The sequence below is a fragment of the Cebidichthys violaceus genome, unplaced genomic scaffold (genome assembly GCF_023349555.1).
Source record: "Cebidichthys violaceus isolate CVI_PGR_0920_01 unplaced genomic scaffold, fCebVio1.0.p SCAF_19, whole genome shotgun sequence".
NCBI lineage: Eukaryota > Metazoa > Chordata > Actinopteri > Perciformes > Stichaeidae > Cebidichthys > Cebidichthys violaceus.
Window position 1 is genome coordinate 12,624,740 of NW_027176361.1, and position 18,362 is coordinate 12,643,101.

At 41.0% G+C, this 18,362-nt stretch overlaps 2 protein-coding genes across 2 annotated transcripts; both read left to right on the forward strand.

The window, feature by feature from the left end:
* The first annotated feature begins 162 nt into the window (after positions 1–162).
* Positions 163–5,567, forward strand: trmt10a (tRNA methyltransferase 10A). The gene is made up of 7 exons (XM_068713723.1): positions 163–644; positions 1,523–1,706; positions 1,791–1,862; positions 1,939–2,013; positions 2,305–2,454; positions 2,549–2,654; positions 4,847–5,567. The coding sequence occupies exons 1-7, from the start codon at positions 469–471 to the stop codon at positions 5,026–5,028; spliced, it is 945 nt and encodes a 314-aa protein (XP_068569824.1). The 5' UTR covers positions 163–468; the 3' UTR covers positions 5,029–5,567.
* Positions 5,568–5,647: 80 nt separating this feature from the next.
* spata6l (spermatogenesis associated 6-like) lies at positions 5,648–17,673 on the forward strand. Its single transcript, XM_068713722.1, has 13 exons — positions 5,648–6,069; positions 7,647–7,784; positions 8,003–8,051; positions 8,238–8,279; positions 8,431–8,555; positions 8,791–8,883; positions 10,156–10,416; positions 11,685–11,781; positions 12,004–12,050; positions 12,839–12,960; positions 13,065–13,158; positions 13,262–13,340; positions 17,541–17,673. The coding sequence occupies exons 1-12, from the start codon at positions 6,022–6,024 to the stop codon at positions 13,325–13,327; spliced, it is 1,182 nt and encodes a 393-aa protein (XP_068569823.1). The 5' UTR covers positions 5,648–6,021; the 3' UTR covers positions 13,328–13,340; positions 17,541–17,673.
* The last annotated feature ends 689 nt before the right edge of the window (positions 17,674–18,362 follow it).

An 18,362-nucleotide genomic window follows, 5' to 3' on the forward strand; every position in this document is an offset into this window, starting at 1 on the left:
CTAGGTCTAATAAGCTGGCAGGTATGGGGGGGATACAGTAACATCAATATAACAGATAGTATTTTAATATGAACTGGATTTGCCTATATTCCACAAACACACCTACATTTTGTCTTCTTGGTACTCAAACATCAGGAGGAGGAGGAAGTGATCAGCTCTCTTATTTGAATGCATCTGGCGCGGTTAAATGACGTCATACACGCGCCACCATAACTACATGTGGAGTGTGGCTAAGTTGAATAGCTTATTTAGTTGTAAAGTTTACTTTTGGTGTGTCCTGCTGTCTGTGGTTGGATGTCAGAGTACACGTGGCGCGTCTTTTCGTTCTTAGTGAAACTATAAAGAAGAACGTTGCTATTAAATGCGGTCAGTTAGCTTTCCGCAAAGAGCAGTCGACAAGCTAACATCAACAGCTAGTTGACACAGCAGCGTTAGCCAGCAGACACTGGTCCTCACTGCTCTGTACAGATGGCTGATGAAAGCGTGAAAAGTGAAGCTTCAGCCCAGCAGAAGAAAGAGGATGGAGATAACGGGAGCAGTCAGAAGACAGAGAGCCGTGATGGAGAAAACCCAACTGTGTCCAAAAGGCAAAGGAAGAAGCTTCTGAAGGAGCAGAAATGGGAAGAAGAGAGGGAACTACGGAAGTAAGTCAGCTCGTTTAACTGCTGGCTCATTATTGCGTTCAACTACAGAGGTTGTCCATTGGAATAACATGCTGTTCGTCCTTTTTTAATCAAATATTTAAAGTGTTATTTATATTGTCATGAAGTTGGGGTTATCGTGTTGCTTTGTAGTAGATATTTCCATCAACGTGCCACTAATTATAATGAGGAACAAACTGTAGACAAAGTCCACAGTCAGTACAGAGGTTTGAATTAACTCATCCTGCCTCTCTCGCTCTGGTATAAAACACAGAGCGTGAACCATCTCAGATTCATGTTGGTCCTATAGCTGCCTCACCTAATACTAACCTAATGTGTCTAATCTGACGTATTCTTACAAAAGACATGTACTTACTTTATGCTAAATGAAGCACAGTTTAATCAGCAGATATTAAAGAATCTGCTTTATTTATATTGATGCTTTATTTTTGTAGCTCCGGCCATCAGTTCTGTCAGTTATGACAGTAATTTAGATGTGGGAACATCTAAAATGTCATAAAATACATAGACATAAACAGCATTAACAGGATGGGAGCAGGAGCACAAGATGATTAGACCCATTTTAAACAAACCAGCAGTTTATATGAAACACTTTATTTCTGTGGTTCACTATCATAACATTAACTGAAACAGCTGGATGCTGCCTATTTTGTGACCCAGTGTTTAATTTACCCATCATACTGCATACAACTCATGCATACAGGGAGGGATATGAATACCTATCTTATCAGTATGAGTATAGGGATATTCATTTAGTGTCAATCAATCCAATGAAACGATCAAAACAAGCAATGAATCCAACTGACAAATATTTTATAGGTAGTGTCGTAATAGTATCTGCCCTGTGCTTTCTGCTACAGGCAGAAACGGAAGGAGAGGAAGCAGCAACGTCGGCAGCAGAGGCACAACCATCATCATCATCAGGAGGAGGAGGAGGAGGGAGGAGAGGCCCAGAATGCCAGGAAACGTCTACACAGAGAGGTGACGCCCAGCTCACTGAGGCTGGTGGTGGACTGCAGCTTCGACGACCTCATGCTCATCAAGGTAAAAAAGCTCTGGGAACCACTGTGGAGGGAAAGGCACCATGTGTTTATTACGATATGAGCTGAGGTTCAGTCGTGTCTTCAGGATGTCCGGAAGCTTCACAGGCAGGTCCAGCGGTGCTATGCTGAGAACAGACGAGCCTTGCATCCAGTGCAGGTTAGTGGCTGCTGACTGACATGAAACAGTAGAGACACGCCTGTCTGATGTATAACCATTCCTCTCATCTCCACAGTTTTATCTGACAAGCCTGGGGGGTCAGCTGAAACAGAGCATGGACGAGAAGGACAAAGGATGGGTCAACTGGAAGGTAAGCATCGATTTATTTTTATTATATATATTTTTTTAAGCCGGCTGTGTGTGAGTTTTCGCTTACTATGTCACTGTGTGTAATTGTCAGTCAGGCCCCACCCCCTTGATTTTTAAGAGTACTCCACCTATTAAGCATAGTCTAACTCGTGATGGAGAGTTAAAAAGAAAACAGATCAAACTGGATGCAGCAGAACCAGAGATATGGTCTTACTTTATTCCAAAGATACTATTTCTCACGATGCAGTGGTGCATAACTGTGTGTATATGTGCATGCTGCTGTTCTGTGCAGGACATCACCATTAAAACGGAGCACTACAGTGAAGTTGTGGTGCAGGAGGAGCTGGTGTACCTGACGTCAGACTCTCCCAACGTGCTGGAAGAGCTGGACCACAAAAAGGCCTATGTGATAGGAGGCCTGGTGGACCACAACCACCACAAGGTCAGTCTGGCTTCACGGCTACAATGCCCTGCTCGTTGTAGTTCCTGCTTGCTGATTCGAGCTGGTCGGTTTCCTGTCTGGGTTTTGTTTGCAGGGGATCACGTTTGAGAGGGCGAAGGAGCTGGGGATCGATCACGCTCAGCTTCCTCTGAGCAATTTTGTCAAGATGAACAGTCGGAACGTTCTGGCAGTCAACCATGGTAAGGTTCTTCACCTGGGACCTCAGCTGAAGACTTGAAGAAGTCTTGCAGTGGTAGTCGCTGTTACACAGGGTTACAGTGCTATGGTGTTCGGGCATACACCGATTACATCACTTGCCCACCCCCCCAACGTTGTTTTGCTTTTTTAATAGAAATAAAAGACATTTAGTTCATTTTTGCAAATCCACACCTACATTTATCAAATAATAAACCTTGTAAATTTATAAAATACTAAGCATGTTATCAATACTTAGTCGGATGACTGATGCTACAATTATCAACTGAAAGTTTCTTTTTTCAGCACAGAGTAGCAGGAGTCAGATTTCACTTGTCATGTGACAAGAGTAAAGGTGTGTCCACACTAAACGCGGCGCGGATTATTCACGCGAGTAGATTACATACAAAGTCTATGCACAGACGCGATGAGACTGGAGTGGTGCGAATTGGCGGTGGAGCGGCCATTCCCGAAAGTTGAAATTTTTCGACTTGGGTGAAAAAAACACGTGACGCTGCAGCACGATAGCCTATCAGCGTTGAGATGCTCCACCTGTCATCACTGACGTCCTGCCGTTGTTGAATCAGGAAACAAATACTGTAGCCATCTGTGTTCACCCAGAGCTCTACGATACGTCCTATTAGTAGAGACCGGACAAACTATGTGTATAAATTAGTGCTGAGCATTAATTAATTAACGCCGACAATTATTTTATCGTGCATTAACGCAGTTTTAAAAAAATGCAATACACACCATTGATGCCTGCAAATCACCAAACAAACAGTGGAGGGAGGCTTCAGCAGACTACGTTGATGCAGCGTGTGGGAGAAGTATAGATAAACAAAAGCAAGACAAGCTAACAAATGCCACAGCGAAGTGGATCGCTGCAAACTGCAGGCCGATTAGTATTGTGGAAGATGTTGGTCTGAGGAACTTTCTCAAGGTGCGTTCACGTTGCGTTTGGTGTGAACGCAAAGAATGACGGCACGTATGAGCCTCCTTTTAGACGCACCATCACCAGAAGAATACACGAGTTGTATGAAAAGGAGAGGACTACAAAAGCGACGTTGTTACAACGTGCACCAGCTGTTGGTCTCACTGGAGACTACCGGACATCGCTGGGTAACCATCATCACCTCAGAGTTACGGTGCATTATATTGATGAACAGTGGGAGCTGCATTCACATGCTCTGACTGTCATGAAAACAGAAGACAGACATTTGCTGAAACGTGCGTGGAACATTTTATTAATGTTGCACAGCAGTGGAACATTTCTAACAAAGTCCGAAAATTGTAATCGTTGCCCAGCACTAGTATAAATTTATGTGTGTAAACCATATGGTAGAAACAATGAAAAAGACGCTGCCGTATTTACGCCTCGATGACGTAGATATTTTGAGTGTTGATGGAGCTGTCGTCCTCATTACGTAGTTATGTCGGCATCCTTTTTGTCCGTTGATTGCAGTTAAATCACAGCAAAATCTGTTTATTTTGTGTTCATACAGCTGTAGTAAACCAGCCGACGGGTGGCTTGATAGACACAGTGAATACAGCTCGATAGAATCCACAGAGCTGCTCCGGACTATGAACCAGACAAGATTGTGTTGAGTTTCCCGGGATATCTGGGACTTCCACAACAAGTACTAAGCAGAAATAGAGGTTATGTTTTCCATGGTTGATGGCGGAAATAAATGACGGACAGTTGAACGGCTTCCAGGGTGATAAGCCACGCCCCTTCTCTGGCGCGTCAGGCGCGATTCACACGAATAAACACAAATGGTCCCCGCATTCACACCAAACGCGGAACACAGTATAAGAAGAAATGACCGACAAGACGATGGCGGAGGACTTTGTGTCAGAGAAAAATCAAAAAGTGTCTATTTGGCAATATTTTGGATTTAAAACCCAATGTTAATGGGGAACCTGATAACGTCAATGAGGCAATCTGTAAACTTTGTCTTATGAAGGTGGCACAGCTGGAGGCAACACGTCTAATCAACACACACCTTCAAACGCACCACAACAGTGATTCCATTGGTCCAGCTGAGCTGATCGCAACAGTAACTGTATGCTGCTGCAACTGAGGGGGCAAAGGATCAAATGACCGATCTTGATCATGTCTGTCCTGTGTTCTTTGTTTCTCCATCTCCCACCGCCTGTGTTGGGTTTTAAAAGTGTGCTTTCATCCCTCCGTCAGTGTTTGAGATTATCCTGGCTTACCTGGAGAAGAGCAGCTGGCAGGAGGCCTTCTTCACCGTCCTGCCTCAGAGGAAAGGAGCGGTGGCCGTCGGCCAGGACGGAACAACTGTTCAGGGAAAAGAAGAGGAAGAATCAGACTCTGACCCTGACACACCAGACCAGACTGAGAAAAGAACCTAAATGTAGTTCAAATGGACAACTTCAAACAAAGTTCACAATGTGTGGATATATTGACGCTGAGGTTATTCAGCTATTTTACTTTGTGCCTCCTGTAATGGGTAAAAATTGAGTTGAACAGCTAATGGACATTTCAGTTTTGCAAGATTTTTTGGGCTGAATATACACTTATTACAGAAAATAATTTATAAATCAATCATTTAGTTTTTTTTTATTTTTAACGAGAAAAAGAAAAAGACCTGGTCTCGCGGCACTGTTGCATAGAGCTGCCTGGGGTTAGTTATACGGTCTTTATTATTTCAGTGTATATAGTGCTTACATGTTGCATAATTTAAGAAAAGGATTACATTAATAATTACAACGTGATGCATGCACAGAGAGGACGTTAGGGGCCCCAGAGTGGGCTAATCTGGCCCTTTTATACAAGTAGAGCAACAAGTAGAGACTACATGATGCTGCCTTGTATGCCATCAGAATACATTGAACAGTGACAGATATGGGGAAATGTTTGACATGAAATTAAAAGCTACATTGAAATGAAATTAAGGCTCATCAGATGCAAATTAATTCACATTGCAGTGCCACAGCTTTGGTGGAAACCCAACAAATCTCGTGGAACATGAAGAAAGAAGGCAGCAGTAGAATACACGCTGATGTGAAATGTTCTGGACAGATCATCTGTCAATGTTTGTGTTGCACCTTTCATAGGTCAATGCAGCTCAACGTGCTTCACGAAAACACACCTAGTTAGGTGTGTCTCAATTCAGGGGCTGTGTAAGACATATCTGCTGGTGAAGGACCATGCATTGCTTCGCAATGTTATAAACTATAAAGCCAGAAAACACTTTTTACCAGGAATGGAAGGGATACCCTTGGTTGCTCTAGCAATGAACCCCGGAAGTTGTAGTATCTATGGTAACAAGATATGGCAACGCTAAACCGAGAAGAGTCCGCTGTATTTACCGTTAGTTGAAGCTGGAGCTAATCCTTCGTCCAATGGCCCGAAAAGCACTGAAAGTGTTGGTTGAATTGAAGTTCCGAGCGGTAAGAGCGGTCGTTCTCTTCATCCTTTCTTCACCTGTCGTCTGGATGTAACTAGTTACTCTACACCAGTCTACATTCTAATCTTACTTTCATATTTACGAACTGTCGGCCAGTTAGCGCCGGATTTAACGATGCTATATGAAGCGTTATTTCGGCGTGTAAATGAACGCACCAAATATAGTGTACGTTTAATCAATTCCATCATAAGTCGGCTTACCTGTTCTCTAACTCACCACCAAGCGGATCGACATAATATTTGGATACAATGCAGGACTTTTATTTTGATATGTAGTTTTAGTATTTGGTTTAGTAAAGTATTGCTACTTTTACTCTTTTAAATAAAGGATCTACTTCTTCCAATCGCAGCCTGCAGGACTGAACAGACTATATGGAAGTATTGTTTAAAATGCCTTTTAATTACAGTCTCAGAAATATGCATTATACTGTATGTATTAAATGTATGTTTGTGATATCAAGTTCCATTTTACCTGACATCATCATTCAATGGTGGCCAACTAGGGAAGATGCATCAGATTGTTTTTGTCAATATTGATTTAAACTAGAAACTGCTGCAGGTGGAAGACAGTGCTTCAATGCATATCAAAGAGCCCAGAAACATAGCTGTGTGATGCAGAGCCTGAGGAAAATATGGACAATGTAGAAAGTTACAGCCCTCATTAGAACCAAAAAATGTAAAAAGGCCAAACGCTGTAACTTGTAGCTCTTAGATTTCAACCCTGAGTGACAGCAGGAATAGCTGTACGTGATGATGTGTTACATGAGCACACTGTTTTAATTAAGAGGGCATTAGTAAGCTGAAAAGGTGAAAGTTGAGATGGATTCAAGCTTTGGTTTAAATAGCAGTGAATGAGAATCTGTTCGTGATCATCATCATCATCACCACTTGATGATCCATGTAGAAGACACAAGTTGACATGCAGTTATATAGAAATAAAAAATAAGTTAATGAAATGATGAATAGATATATATGTGTAAATAAACTAATTAATAAAAGGAATATGAATAAATACTTATACATATTGTAAATATACAAGCATACATGAATAAATAAATGCAAAATATGTAAATAAATATATATATATATATATATATATATATATAAATTAATAAATACATATACAAATGTGTAAATATATAAGTATATATATATATATGAATGAATAAATACACAAATAAATGTAGCATTGACATATTTGATGTCTCAATTTCATTTAATTTCATTTACGATGACAATTAACCATTAAATTACATTTTTGTTTGGTTTTTCTTCTTTTATTCAAGCATTTGCTTGTATGTTTAGTTATGTATTTATACAATGTGTTCCTTCTCTTAACACCTTCCATACATAAGAAGACATAGACATAGAAATAAATAGTGAAGCAGAAATAAATATTTGAATAAAGGGTGAACTAGAGACACCGCTAGTCCAGCTTAATCAGAAGTGGCCTTCAGTAATATATTGATCACTCTTAGCAGTCAGTAAAAATGGCTCAGGACATGTGCACATTTGATTTATAACCCTGTTTAATCATACTCCGTTCCTCCACTGCTCTCAGGTTTCTTGTCCTGGAGTCCATCTGCCAGCCAAGGATGACATCTACCTCAGCATGTGCTTCATGGGTCAGTACTGTCAGTCGGAATGTCTCCCTGCTGTCTTTCCTCTGCTGTTTCATGAGAAGATGACCGTTGAAAAGGTAAGTCTTTACTTCTGAGAGGAGTGTATACTCTGAATGGGAAAACTAGCTGAAGTGTAATACATGAAATGTGTGAAAAGTTAGATGCATTTAATACCATAAATAAACTCAACATGCACCAATAACAACTCCTGTAGATATAGAACATTAATATTGTTTGTAAAATAAGGAAGCTATAGAATAAAATTTAAAAAAATTAATATTTTGTTTTTGTCTAGATTTTCCGGCATGCAGTTGACCCTGGAGACATCGCTGTAATGCTTGAATGTAAGTAAATTAATATTTGGTTGTAAACATTTACACTGTCTGAAGCAGATATTGTATCAACTGATGTGGTGGCTTTCGCCTATTCCTATTTCTTTTTCATACATTATCCCATCTCAGATTATTTTCTCTGGTTCTTCAGAGGCCAGCCTCAGCTTCATACTGACACTTGACACCTTTTCTTGTCAGATGAGACGGTCGCTATTGAACTGGTGCAGCTGATTCCTCCAGGTGGGTTATTTGTTTTTATATCTATACTACTTTGTTCCACTGGTTAGAAATGTACCTACTTGTAGCGCAGCAGACACTTGAACTTTGACCTTAAACGAACAGGTTCCAGCCCGGATTACGAGGTGTAACAGACGTGTGTTTGTGTTTGCAGCGGCGGACTCTCTGGCCTGCTTTGAAGAAGATGCTCGACGTTTCTTATTCCCAGAGCCCAAACTGGTTCCCTCCTCCTCTGGAGTGGATCGAGAGGTTCTGATGACCCGAGCGCCTCACTTTCCAGTAGGTCCAACCCTCTGACACTTTACCTGAAAGTGTACAGTAATGCTGTCTATTTCCAGCATGTGGCTTGAAGGTATTAAGTGCAGCCTGTTCACATGGATACATCACTAGCACATTATTACCTTTGGCCACAGTAGCAGGGAAATATCAAAGATTAAGACAGTCTATATGTGTGATCTTTGCAGGTAAATGTAATGTGATTATGGTACAAATATTTCTTCTCTTTTTTTTCCAGGGTATCGCTCCAAGGTTGGAGTTTTGCACCAAAACGACCATCATTGAGTGCTCAGCTGATGCAGAGATCAACATTTACCCCAATGTGCCCATGGTAAGGACTGTATTACATGGCTCAACATTTATGTAGATGATGCATGATATTTAAAACTGCATCATACAATATTTGAGGTGATCACATTAACTGAAGCAGATTAGATTTTTGTCAGCAGGAGACCCATACATGATACCATGATCCTTGAGTATTTTATAGTTTCTTTGAATTCAAAGTGTGGCCTTTTTTTAATCATATCAGGCTAATACTTGTATTTTGGGTTTCTACTTCAACATGTTTACATGCTTTAATGTTGAAAAAGCAGTATTTTCTCATACCGTCTGTCTGAATATACCTGTATTCACCTGTATTCAGTCTGAAACGCTCCATTTTAGTGCCTGTCTCTTTAAGACTATTCTGCTCTGATTGGCTTGCAAGAAAAATATTGTGCACCTTTGCAAAGGTAGTTCTAAAGCTGTGGCTCTCCAGATACCAGATATAAAACACAAGATCCAATATATATAATAATAAAAAAGAATAATCATCACTTTTTTGCGCTATATTTGCTGAATATTAGCAGCTCTTGTTTGCAGTGTAGCCATGGACTTACAGACAACTGTCACTGGATGACTTTGATACTGAAGAACACCAAAAAAAAAACCATGATGATTCTCAGACAAGTTCTGCAGCTATAAGGATCCTTTTTTTAGGATTTCTATTATTCTCTTTTTCTCAATGGATGTCAGATATAATAATGATATCCTTGGAAAGTGTAGGTCACAGTGAATCTAAGACTGTGTGTTCTCATATATGACACCTGCTGTGTCTGATGAGTGGATCAAACTACAACAACTTCCCCTTGTTTTCTGAACACCGTCACACACTTCCCTTCACCTAACACAGTGTCTTTGCCTCACGTCTCTCCCTCTGAGGATCTCCTTCAGCTCTCTCAGAGTTGGAAAACTTCTGGTTTAGAGGATCTAAGGCCACAATCAGGCTACAATGTTATGAGATCGGTTATATGTTCCGGAGACAGTCAGAGCACTGCTTTAAAAGTAAGTAACTCCAGAAGCCAATGCAAGGATGATGCTTGGACAGGTGTGATGTGGTCTCTTCTTTAAAGCGTGACAGCTTGAGTTGTGAACAGACATATTTGACAGCAGAAAGCATGATTGAATACCTTCCTTGACTTATAACTCAAAATGTATATTTGATTCAAATGTTACAGCTATGCTTCTAGCAGAAGGTCTAACCTAGGCAGCTACAAAGCCCAGCCCTTATGTTATGTTTGAGTTGAAGATAGTTCTGAGACATCCACTCTTCTGTTTCCAGAAGCCGGTGATAAAGCGGAAACATTCCAGCAGACCCAGGAGCTCCTCTCCTCAGAGGAGCCAACCTCAAACCCTTGGAAGGAGACGAGGTGGCAGGGCGCACAGAGACAGATGCAGCAGCGGCAGGTCAGCGTTGTATATTCCCAGAGCCCAGTCCCTGTCCCCCCTGAGAGCTGGAGACACACAGCACCTGGCCCGGCTCAGCCTGGACTCTGCAGCTCCCGGCCCAGCCGACTGGGACACAAGCAGCACCTTCCAGCCTGTGAGCACAAACAGGACATCTCTATTTCAAGATTCACAATCGATTTTTCAAAAGTGTCCATCATTTCCAGCCACAAGATGGCAGAGAAGAGCTAAACTGGCTTGGACTCAGCACAGACGTTATTTCTTAACTTGTCTAATCGAATACAAATATCACCTCTACCATGTAATGTACTGTTTCACTGGTGAGAAGGTTTGGCAGTCAGTTACAAAATGACTCTAGTATTGGCCAAAAGCATAATATAATAATATTAACATAATCAGAGTGTATGCGGTGGATACTTCCAGGATGTTTAAACAGGTCACATACTACAGATCCACCACTTAAACATAAACATACTCAAAACAAATGTCCGTCCTTTAACTGTAAATGTATCCAAACTCATGTTGATTGAATTGAATTTTATTTATTTTTACATTGCACAAACCTCACTCAGTCTTCCATGTCAGCCACCCAAAAGCAGCTCTCTGTGGCCGTGTAATGAAACATGCTGTCAGCAACAATGAAAACCTGTTTTTCTTATGGAACCCACCCGTTAGTTGTAAGAAGGGATTACTAAGACATTTATTAGCCTTTTGACTTGAACCATGACATTCTCTGTCAGAAACGCCCCGATTTAGTCTCTTTAACCCCCTCCTGAAAAAGCCCAGTCTGCTCTGATTGACTTGCGAGAAAAATATGGTCCAGTTGAATCACGTTTTCTGATATGAGGCAGCCCACAAAACACTGTCTATGTTGTCTTATGTCACAGTTTGTGGGTTAGTAGGCACTCCAGATACCCACATAATGAGAACAAGCACTGAAAAAGTGAGATTTTTGTCAAATCAGCCACTTAAGGTACAGATTATATCAGACCAAGTAGAAGAGAACAGAAAACCCCCTGAATGTATTGAATTGACCAATGGAGCGTTTCATTGGCTATAAAGGGAGTTTTTCATCGGTGTTATTTCTTCATTCAAAGGTTATATGGCCTCGATACAGTTTCTGGTTTTGTTGTAGCGTCCTATCGTGCCAATTTCCTTCCATTCTGATGTTTTGACAGTGGGGTTGAGTCTCAAACCAGTGGACCGAGAGGACATTTGGGGATTGGTTGGCGGTCTCCTTTGCTAATTATTATCTTACCTAGTCACTGACATTTCAGGAAACATATTTGCTGTTTGGAACATCGACTATATGAATAAACAATAAAATGGTCCAACCCTCTTGGTTGTGTACATCCTGACCTGGGCCTGCAGGCCTGCTCACTGTGTCACCACTCTCCTGTGTAGACGCTGACTTCTTGGCCTGGAGCTGGTCCTTCTGCCTCGCCCCAGCGCTCTACAGTGTTTACCAACTCCTCTTCACCTTTGACCAGGTCATCCAAAGGTAATAACCCACATATCATGCTTTTATCTTGCTACTATACATAGATTATGGTCCCAAACAACTGACTATAAGAGCTTGTAAAGTGAATGTTATTGTTATACTGTTCTGTTGACATGACATTAACAAGCTGTCAGTTTTTTGATGAAAACCGACTCGCAGTCAAGTTTCTATTCTTCTATCTGTTGTGACTCAAAACATTTACCCCTCTTTTTGCTGTTTTAGTGAGGTATTCTCCAGCTGGTAGGCAGAAATCCTCCTCCAATGGTTTGGTAGGAACAATTTATTTATTTCATTGATATTATTTTGACTTTGGCTTCTTACACAGGAAGTTATGGGGTTTATCAGGTGAAGTACAGAGCTGGAGTCAGAATGCAGTTAGCGTAGTTTAGCATAAAGACTCGATGCAGGGGGAAACAGCTAGCCTGGCTCTGTCCAAAGTTTAAAAATACACCTACCAAAACGTCTAAAGGTCATTGAATAAATATCTAATTTCAATCAACACTCAAACTGAAATGTATAAACGTCAATTTGTAGTCTCATCTCAGCTGATTGCCATCGCGCCACCGCGTGAAACACTTGCTGAAGCGTTAGAAGATGTATTGTTGAACTTGGCTGACTGTTTCCCCCTGTATTCAGTCTTTATGCTAAGCTAGGCTACACACATACTGCCTTCAGCTCTGGAGACATAAGATTCATGTCCATTTTCACTCTTGGAAAGAAAGACGCTGAGCAAAATTTCCAACAAGTTGAACTATTCTTGAAAGGCGAAACCGAGAACTACGAAATACAGGACTGGAACCTGTGATAATGTTTGTATACACAGGCCTAAATGTGAATTATGATGAGTTGAGAAACACACAAATATGTATATTTGGTATCTGTAACTTAAACTCTTCAATCATGTGTAAATATATTGAATAAATTATAAAAAAATACAGATTGAGCCATTAATAACTGCAATTGAGACAAGAAGTAGAGGGTGATATGAATCAGTTGCTGAGGAACAGATGCATTAATGTGATGGTGAAAAGAAACTCCTTTCTGCCTCCATTGGTAGGTTGGAGGGATATCAGAAGACGACTCCAGTTCTTCAGAGACACATGACCCCCTTGTCCACCACCAAGGTCCTGACCCCTCAGGGCTGTGGCGCTCTTACAGGGAACAGGCCAGGCACAGCAGGTCCTTTTCTGCACATTCATAGTATAATCATGCACCTCATTACATAGGTAGAGAATATAATCACAAAATATCAAAATGAAATGAAAGCCTATTGTGATGTTCAGGTCTCAGTCCAGCTCTCACAGAGAATGGGAAGAGGTCCAAGCGCGGGTTCGGGGACTCCTTACGACACCAAAAGCTGTACGGAGACTTGCCTATGTAAGTATAACATATCGTCAGTATGTGTTTCACCCTGGTGTTAGACTTGTTACCATGTATACAGGCCACTATACCCTTACTGGCCACTATCATTGTGTTTTAGGGGGCCACACACTCCGAGGTAGATGAGGTTTTGGCCAGGAGGTCCATCTCTCCAGGCCCACCGTGATGGCTCTGGAAAGGTGAGGTGGACCTGCTCTGTCTCTATAGGTTTCACTTTTCACTTGAAAAAAATGCTGCCCTCCTGGTGACATCATGCTGAAGATACATACCATGTAATGCAACATGGTAACACTGCCTTTTGTCTCTATACTGTGAACTATCCAATGAGGGGGAACAAATCATCTCTTTTTCTGAAAGTTTATGCCTGTAACAAGACTTTTAATTTGAAACTATGGATATCCCAGTGGTGGACCGTGCATTTTATTCCTGGGCCTTCTGTGCTGTCCTACTAGACTTGAGCCATCTCCTAATAAGCTCATTATGACGCCACAGCATATGGTTATTTGTTTCTAGGGGTGTAATAATACACGTATTTGTATTAAACCGTTCGGTACAGGCTTAAGAACCGAACAATACCTTTGAATAATACTAGTGCATTTGGAAAATGCAGAAGCTTAAATTGTGGGAAATGTAATGTTTTCGGTGGACTGTGCTCTTGTAACAGACAACGGGCTTTGTGACCTCTGAACCCGGAACAATAACAAAAAACAGCTGAGGCTGCGGCGCCGCACGTGTCTTCAGGGGGGCTAAGCTAACTAGCTTAGCGGGGAAACAACAGCCAAACAGATTCAATTATCCGGACTATAACCACGGGATGCTTCGTAATTAACGGAAAATGAATATAGTCCAAATCAATGTAATTAACACAATGACAAGAAAAACTCACAAGAACCAGTCACATATATTTATATGACAACAAAGCAACAAATCAATCCAGCAACACTGCGGCGCTAGAGCACGAGCCATTCATATTATTCATAAAAACGACACGATAGACAAATGAATACAGTAGAAACGCTACTGCAGATGTAAAGACTCAAAATCAGTGAACTTACCACAGCTGCTCTTCACTTAAAAAGTCCACTCAGGTCTCTCCAAACGTTTTCAAAAGCAGTAGCTTGTGCTGTCCTGTCGTGTAGCTGCCTTGGTTAGCGTAGCATAGCTCCAAACACCAAGAGCTCAGTTGCAAATGAAACACATTCTTAGCCATAAAATGTGCAGTGCTTCTCCACCGCTGTCAGCCAGAAATACCGTTCTACAAATCCTTCTCAATGCTGGGTCAGGGCTGCTAGCTATGGGCTTGACCGACCCTTTGATATGATGTCCAGCTTTTCTGGAAATGTCCTTCTCCAGAAATCCATTTAAAAACGCTAAAAATGTCATGTCAATGTCATAACTTCTTACATATGTTTCAACTTGAACTGTTACTATACACTAAGATCTAGCTAGATAGCTCTCTGTTTGACAAAAGTCACGCTGGCCCACTGACCAATCACGGCCAAGGTCAAAAGGTCAAACGGTCAAGACCAAGCTGGTGATTGTCTTTGCTACCAGGTTCTCACCAGATCTCGACGCTTAAATTTTATCTGTGTATCTTAAGGTTAAACTTGGCCGTGAGGTCAACTGTCAAAAGAGCGACACTGTCCACAGAAGATTCAGCTCATTCAAAGTATCTCCTGAATGCAATGAGTTTGATGAAATGTACATTCCGGAGCTCTGGTCAGAAGGGGCATTTGTCCGGCGCTATTTTGAGCTGATATCTCAGACACAAGCTCATTATTTGCCAATCACATGGCTCAGTTCTGTAAAGATAATCATTTTATATTGTCAAGCGAAGTGCTTTTGCCTACAGATAGCTATACATACATTAGTGAGGCCTGGCACACTACGTCATGGCTGGACCATTGTATTAGTACAGCTGATGCACATTGGGATGTATGGGCATTCTTTATGGAGCAGCAACAACTGATCATATACCTTTTGCTATGTCGATAAATGTTGAACATCTACCGGCGCTATCTAGAAATGGAAATAATGTCAACACAGAAAAACTTGACTGGTCAACTCTCACTGAAGAGGACGTCTTAGGCTATTCTGCTAGTACAGACCAATCCGTCTGTAATATTCATCTACCTAGAGATGCAGCTATGTGTACTGACGTTAACTGTAGGGATGTGGCACATAGGAGAGATCTCTGCTTCATGTACAATGATATAGTAAGTGCTCTGTATAAAGACAGTAAGCCCTACTACAAGCATAAAAATAAGACCCATAACATCAAACCTGGTTGGAATGAGTATGTAGCTGAGTATCGTGCTGCAGCCTGTGAAGCTTTCAAATCATGGGCTATAGCTGGTAGACCCAGACAAGGGCCAGTGCTTGAGTACAAGAAGCTCACCAATGCTAGATATAAGTATGCCATTCGCTTCATTTGCAAAAATTATCAACTCATGAGGGCTGATTCCACGGGCCAAGAAGCTGCTAAGCAACAACGTTGTTGATTTCTGGAAAGAAGTGAGAGCTCTTAACTGTAGAACATCTTTACCATGCACTGTTGATGGAAATTCAGGAACAGACAACATTGCTGAGTTATGGCGACAGCATTATAGCACCTTATTCAACTGTATCAAAAGTGATTTGTATAAGGTGGACAATTTTGAGAGTAATGAGTCAATGTCATATGAGGTGTACCAAGCTATAAATAAGCTGTCCGAAGGCAAAGCAAGTGGTTTAGACCATATTACTGCTGAACACCTTAAATATGCTAGTCCGAGGTTAGCTCCTCTCCTCGCTATTTGTTTTACTGGCTTCATGATTCACGGCTTGTTACCAGACTCAATGCTGTCTGTTCTCTTAGTGCCAGTCATTAAAAATAAAGCTGGTAAAGTATGTAGCCTAGATAATTACAGGCCCATTGCTTTGGCCGGCATACTGTCAAAAGTCCTAGAACGAATCCTGCTGGACAGAATATATGACTTTATCACCTCCACAGATAACCAGTTCGGCCAAACATGGCACTGACTTGTGTCTATATGCCTTAAAGGAAATTGTCAACAAATACAGAGGTCAAAACTCATCAGTTCTGATGTGTTTTATCGATGCCTCCAAAGCTTTTGATGAGTTGTTTTTTAAACTGAGCCAAAGAGTAATTTGGCTCAGTTTACATACATTGTGAGAATTCTGGCTTACTGGTATGCTCACCAGACTATGCAAGTAAAATGGGGTAAAAGTGTCTCAGCCCCATTTGGGGTTAGCAATGGTGTCTGACAAGAGGGAATTTTACCCCAATTCTTTTTAATCTATATATTGATGATCTGTCCAAGTAACTGAAAGCCTGTAATACTGGGTGCATTGGAAATACTCTGGTTAACCATATCATGTATGCAGATGATCTGGTGATTTTTAGTCCATCTAGCACTGGTCTTCAACAGCTCCTTATTATATGTACTGTGTATGGTGTCAAACATGACATCAAATAAAACGCCAGTAAGAGTGCTATCTTGATCTGTCGAACCAAAGAGGACAAATGTTTAAACTTCCCTGACTTCAAATTGTCTGACAAAAACCTTGGTGTCTGTGATGAAGTAAAATATCTTGGTCATTTTATAACAGAACACATGACCAATGTCGTATGATGTTTGCACAAGCAAACAGTCTCTCACGCAAGTTTGGTAAGTGTACAGATGGAGTGAAGATGTCTCTGTTCAGAGCATATTGTACACCACTCTACACTGCACACTTGTGGTCAAACTACAATAAAGAGCTTCAAGTAGCTTCTAATGACGCCATGAGGATACTGCTGAAGAGACCGAGATGGCGTAGTGCTAGTGAAATGTTTGTGACTGCACGTGTCAATACTTTCCAAACTGTAAGAAATCTCATGTACAAATTCATTTGTCGACTTAATGACTCTGAAAATTCAGAAAATTAACCAACATAAGGTTTAGTAGCACACGCTACCAGACCCAGCTGTGGTGACATTGGTACAGCTGTCTCTTTGTAAGGCATTGCTAGGCCTATGTACTTTTACTGTTTGTGTATGTCATTTTATGTATTTGTCTCTCTGGACCCTGAGTCTGAAATAAAGTCTATCTATCTATCTATCTATCTATCTATCTATCTATCTATCTATCTATCTATCTATCTATCTATCTATCTATCTATCTATCTATTTATCTATCTTTTTCCGAAAGTTTATGCCTATAACAAGACTTTTAATTTGAAACTACTCACAACTAAATCACTCATCACCTGTCCTCTCTACTCCCACTGTACTACAAATAACACGTTAGGACCACCTGAAGCACCAAAGCATCCAAAGAAGCCCAAAATTGTACTGTTGCTAACGTGTGTGATTTCTGTCTTTTTCCTCTCTAAAGGGGAGCGAGACTGTCACCTTGCCAATTAAGTCTCCAGATGTCAAGACTCTCCTGATGTGTGTGTATGTGTACAGAGAAGTATTTCACTGCAGTGGTTTGATAAATGCCCACACACAAACATTTAAATGATGAATGTGTGTATGTGTTTAATGTAAAAATAAACCGTTAAGAATTGAAACTCATTGTTATATCTCAGTTTGAACACCAGCCAGTAGTGTGAGGTTGAAGTCTTTCGTCCCCATTCCGTTAATCTTTCAAGCTGACATTGTTGGGTCCTCAGGTAAATCCCCAGAAGGTCATTAAAAGCAAACTGTGTCTATGGCGATGCAGCTCTGTGTGAACTAGTGCTGTATATCAGAGAAATAGCTGCTCACCATGACCGTAAGGCATTAAACACTGGCTCGAACAGGAACATTGTGATCTATTGCGGAATGGCTGCTGAAACAGAACTCTATTTTGGTGTAATAAGCAGTCAAACTAAAGGCCTCAGTGGCAGTGCAGATTCAACAAAAGTCTTAATTCTGTAAGTTACAGACAGTTTTAAACTAGCAGGGGCTAGTGTGGTTTATTCATGAGCCCTGGCCAGTTAACTTTAGCCCCTTTTGAGTTATTCAACAGACAATTTACTGTAACAATGATTCACTATGTCATTCAGCAATTTTCTTCCACAGTGCAATTCTCTGTGTGAAATCACTGTGATTGACAGATTGTCTGTTTTGGCACCAACACTTTATACATGTGGGGCAAGTCACCTGAAATGCACATAAAATATATCAGGTACACTGAGATAATCATGACTTAAGAAACTGATAAAACATCACC

Excerpts from the sequence above, each read along its gene's own strand:
- spata6l (XM_068713722.1), top strand. The coding sequence starts at position 6,022 with ATGGCCCGAAAAGCACTGAAAGTGTTGGTTGAATTGAAGTTCCGAGCG. Across the intron at positions 8,280-8,430 it reads GGTGCAGCTGATTCCTCCAG|CGGCGGACTCTCTGGCCTGC; the intron begins GTGGGTTATTTG and ends TTGTGTTTGCAG. Across the intron at positions 12,961-13,064 it reads GAACAGGCCAGGCACAGCAG|GTCTCAGTCCAGCTCTCACA; the intron begins GTCCTTTTCTGC and ends TGTGATGTTCAG.
- trmt10a (XM_068713723.1), top strand. The coding sequence starts at position 469 with ATGGCTGATGAAAGCGTGAAAAGTGAAGCTTCAGCCCAGCAGAAGAAA. Across the intron at positions 1,863-1,938 it reads GAGCCTTGCATCCAGTGCAG|TTTTATCTGACAAGCCTGGG; the intron begins GTTAGTGGCTGC and ends TCATCTCCACAG. Across the intron at positions 2,455-2,548 it reads TGGACCACAACCACCACAAG|GGGATCACGTTTGAGAGGGC; the intron begins GTCAGTCTGGCT and ends TTTTGTTTGCAG.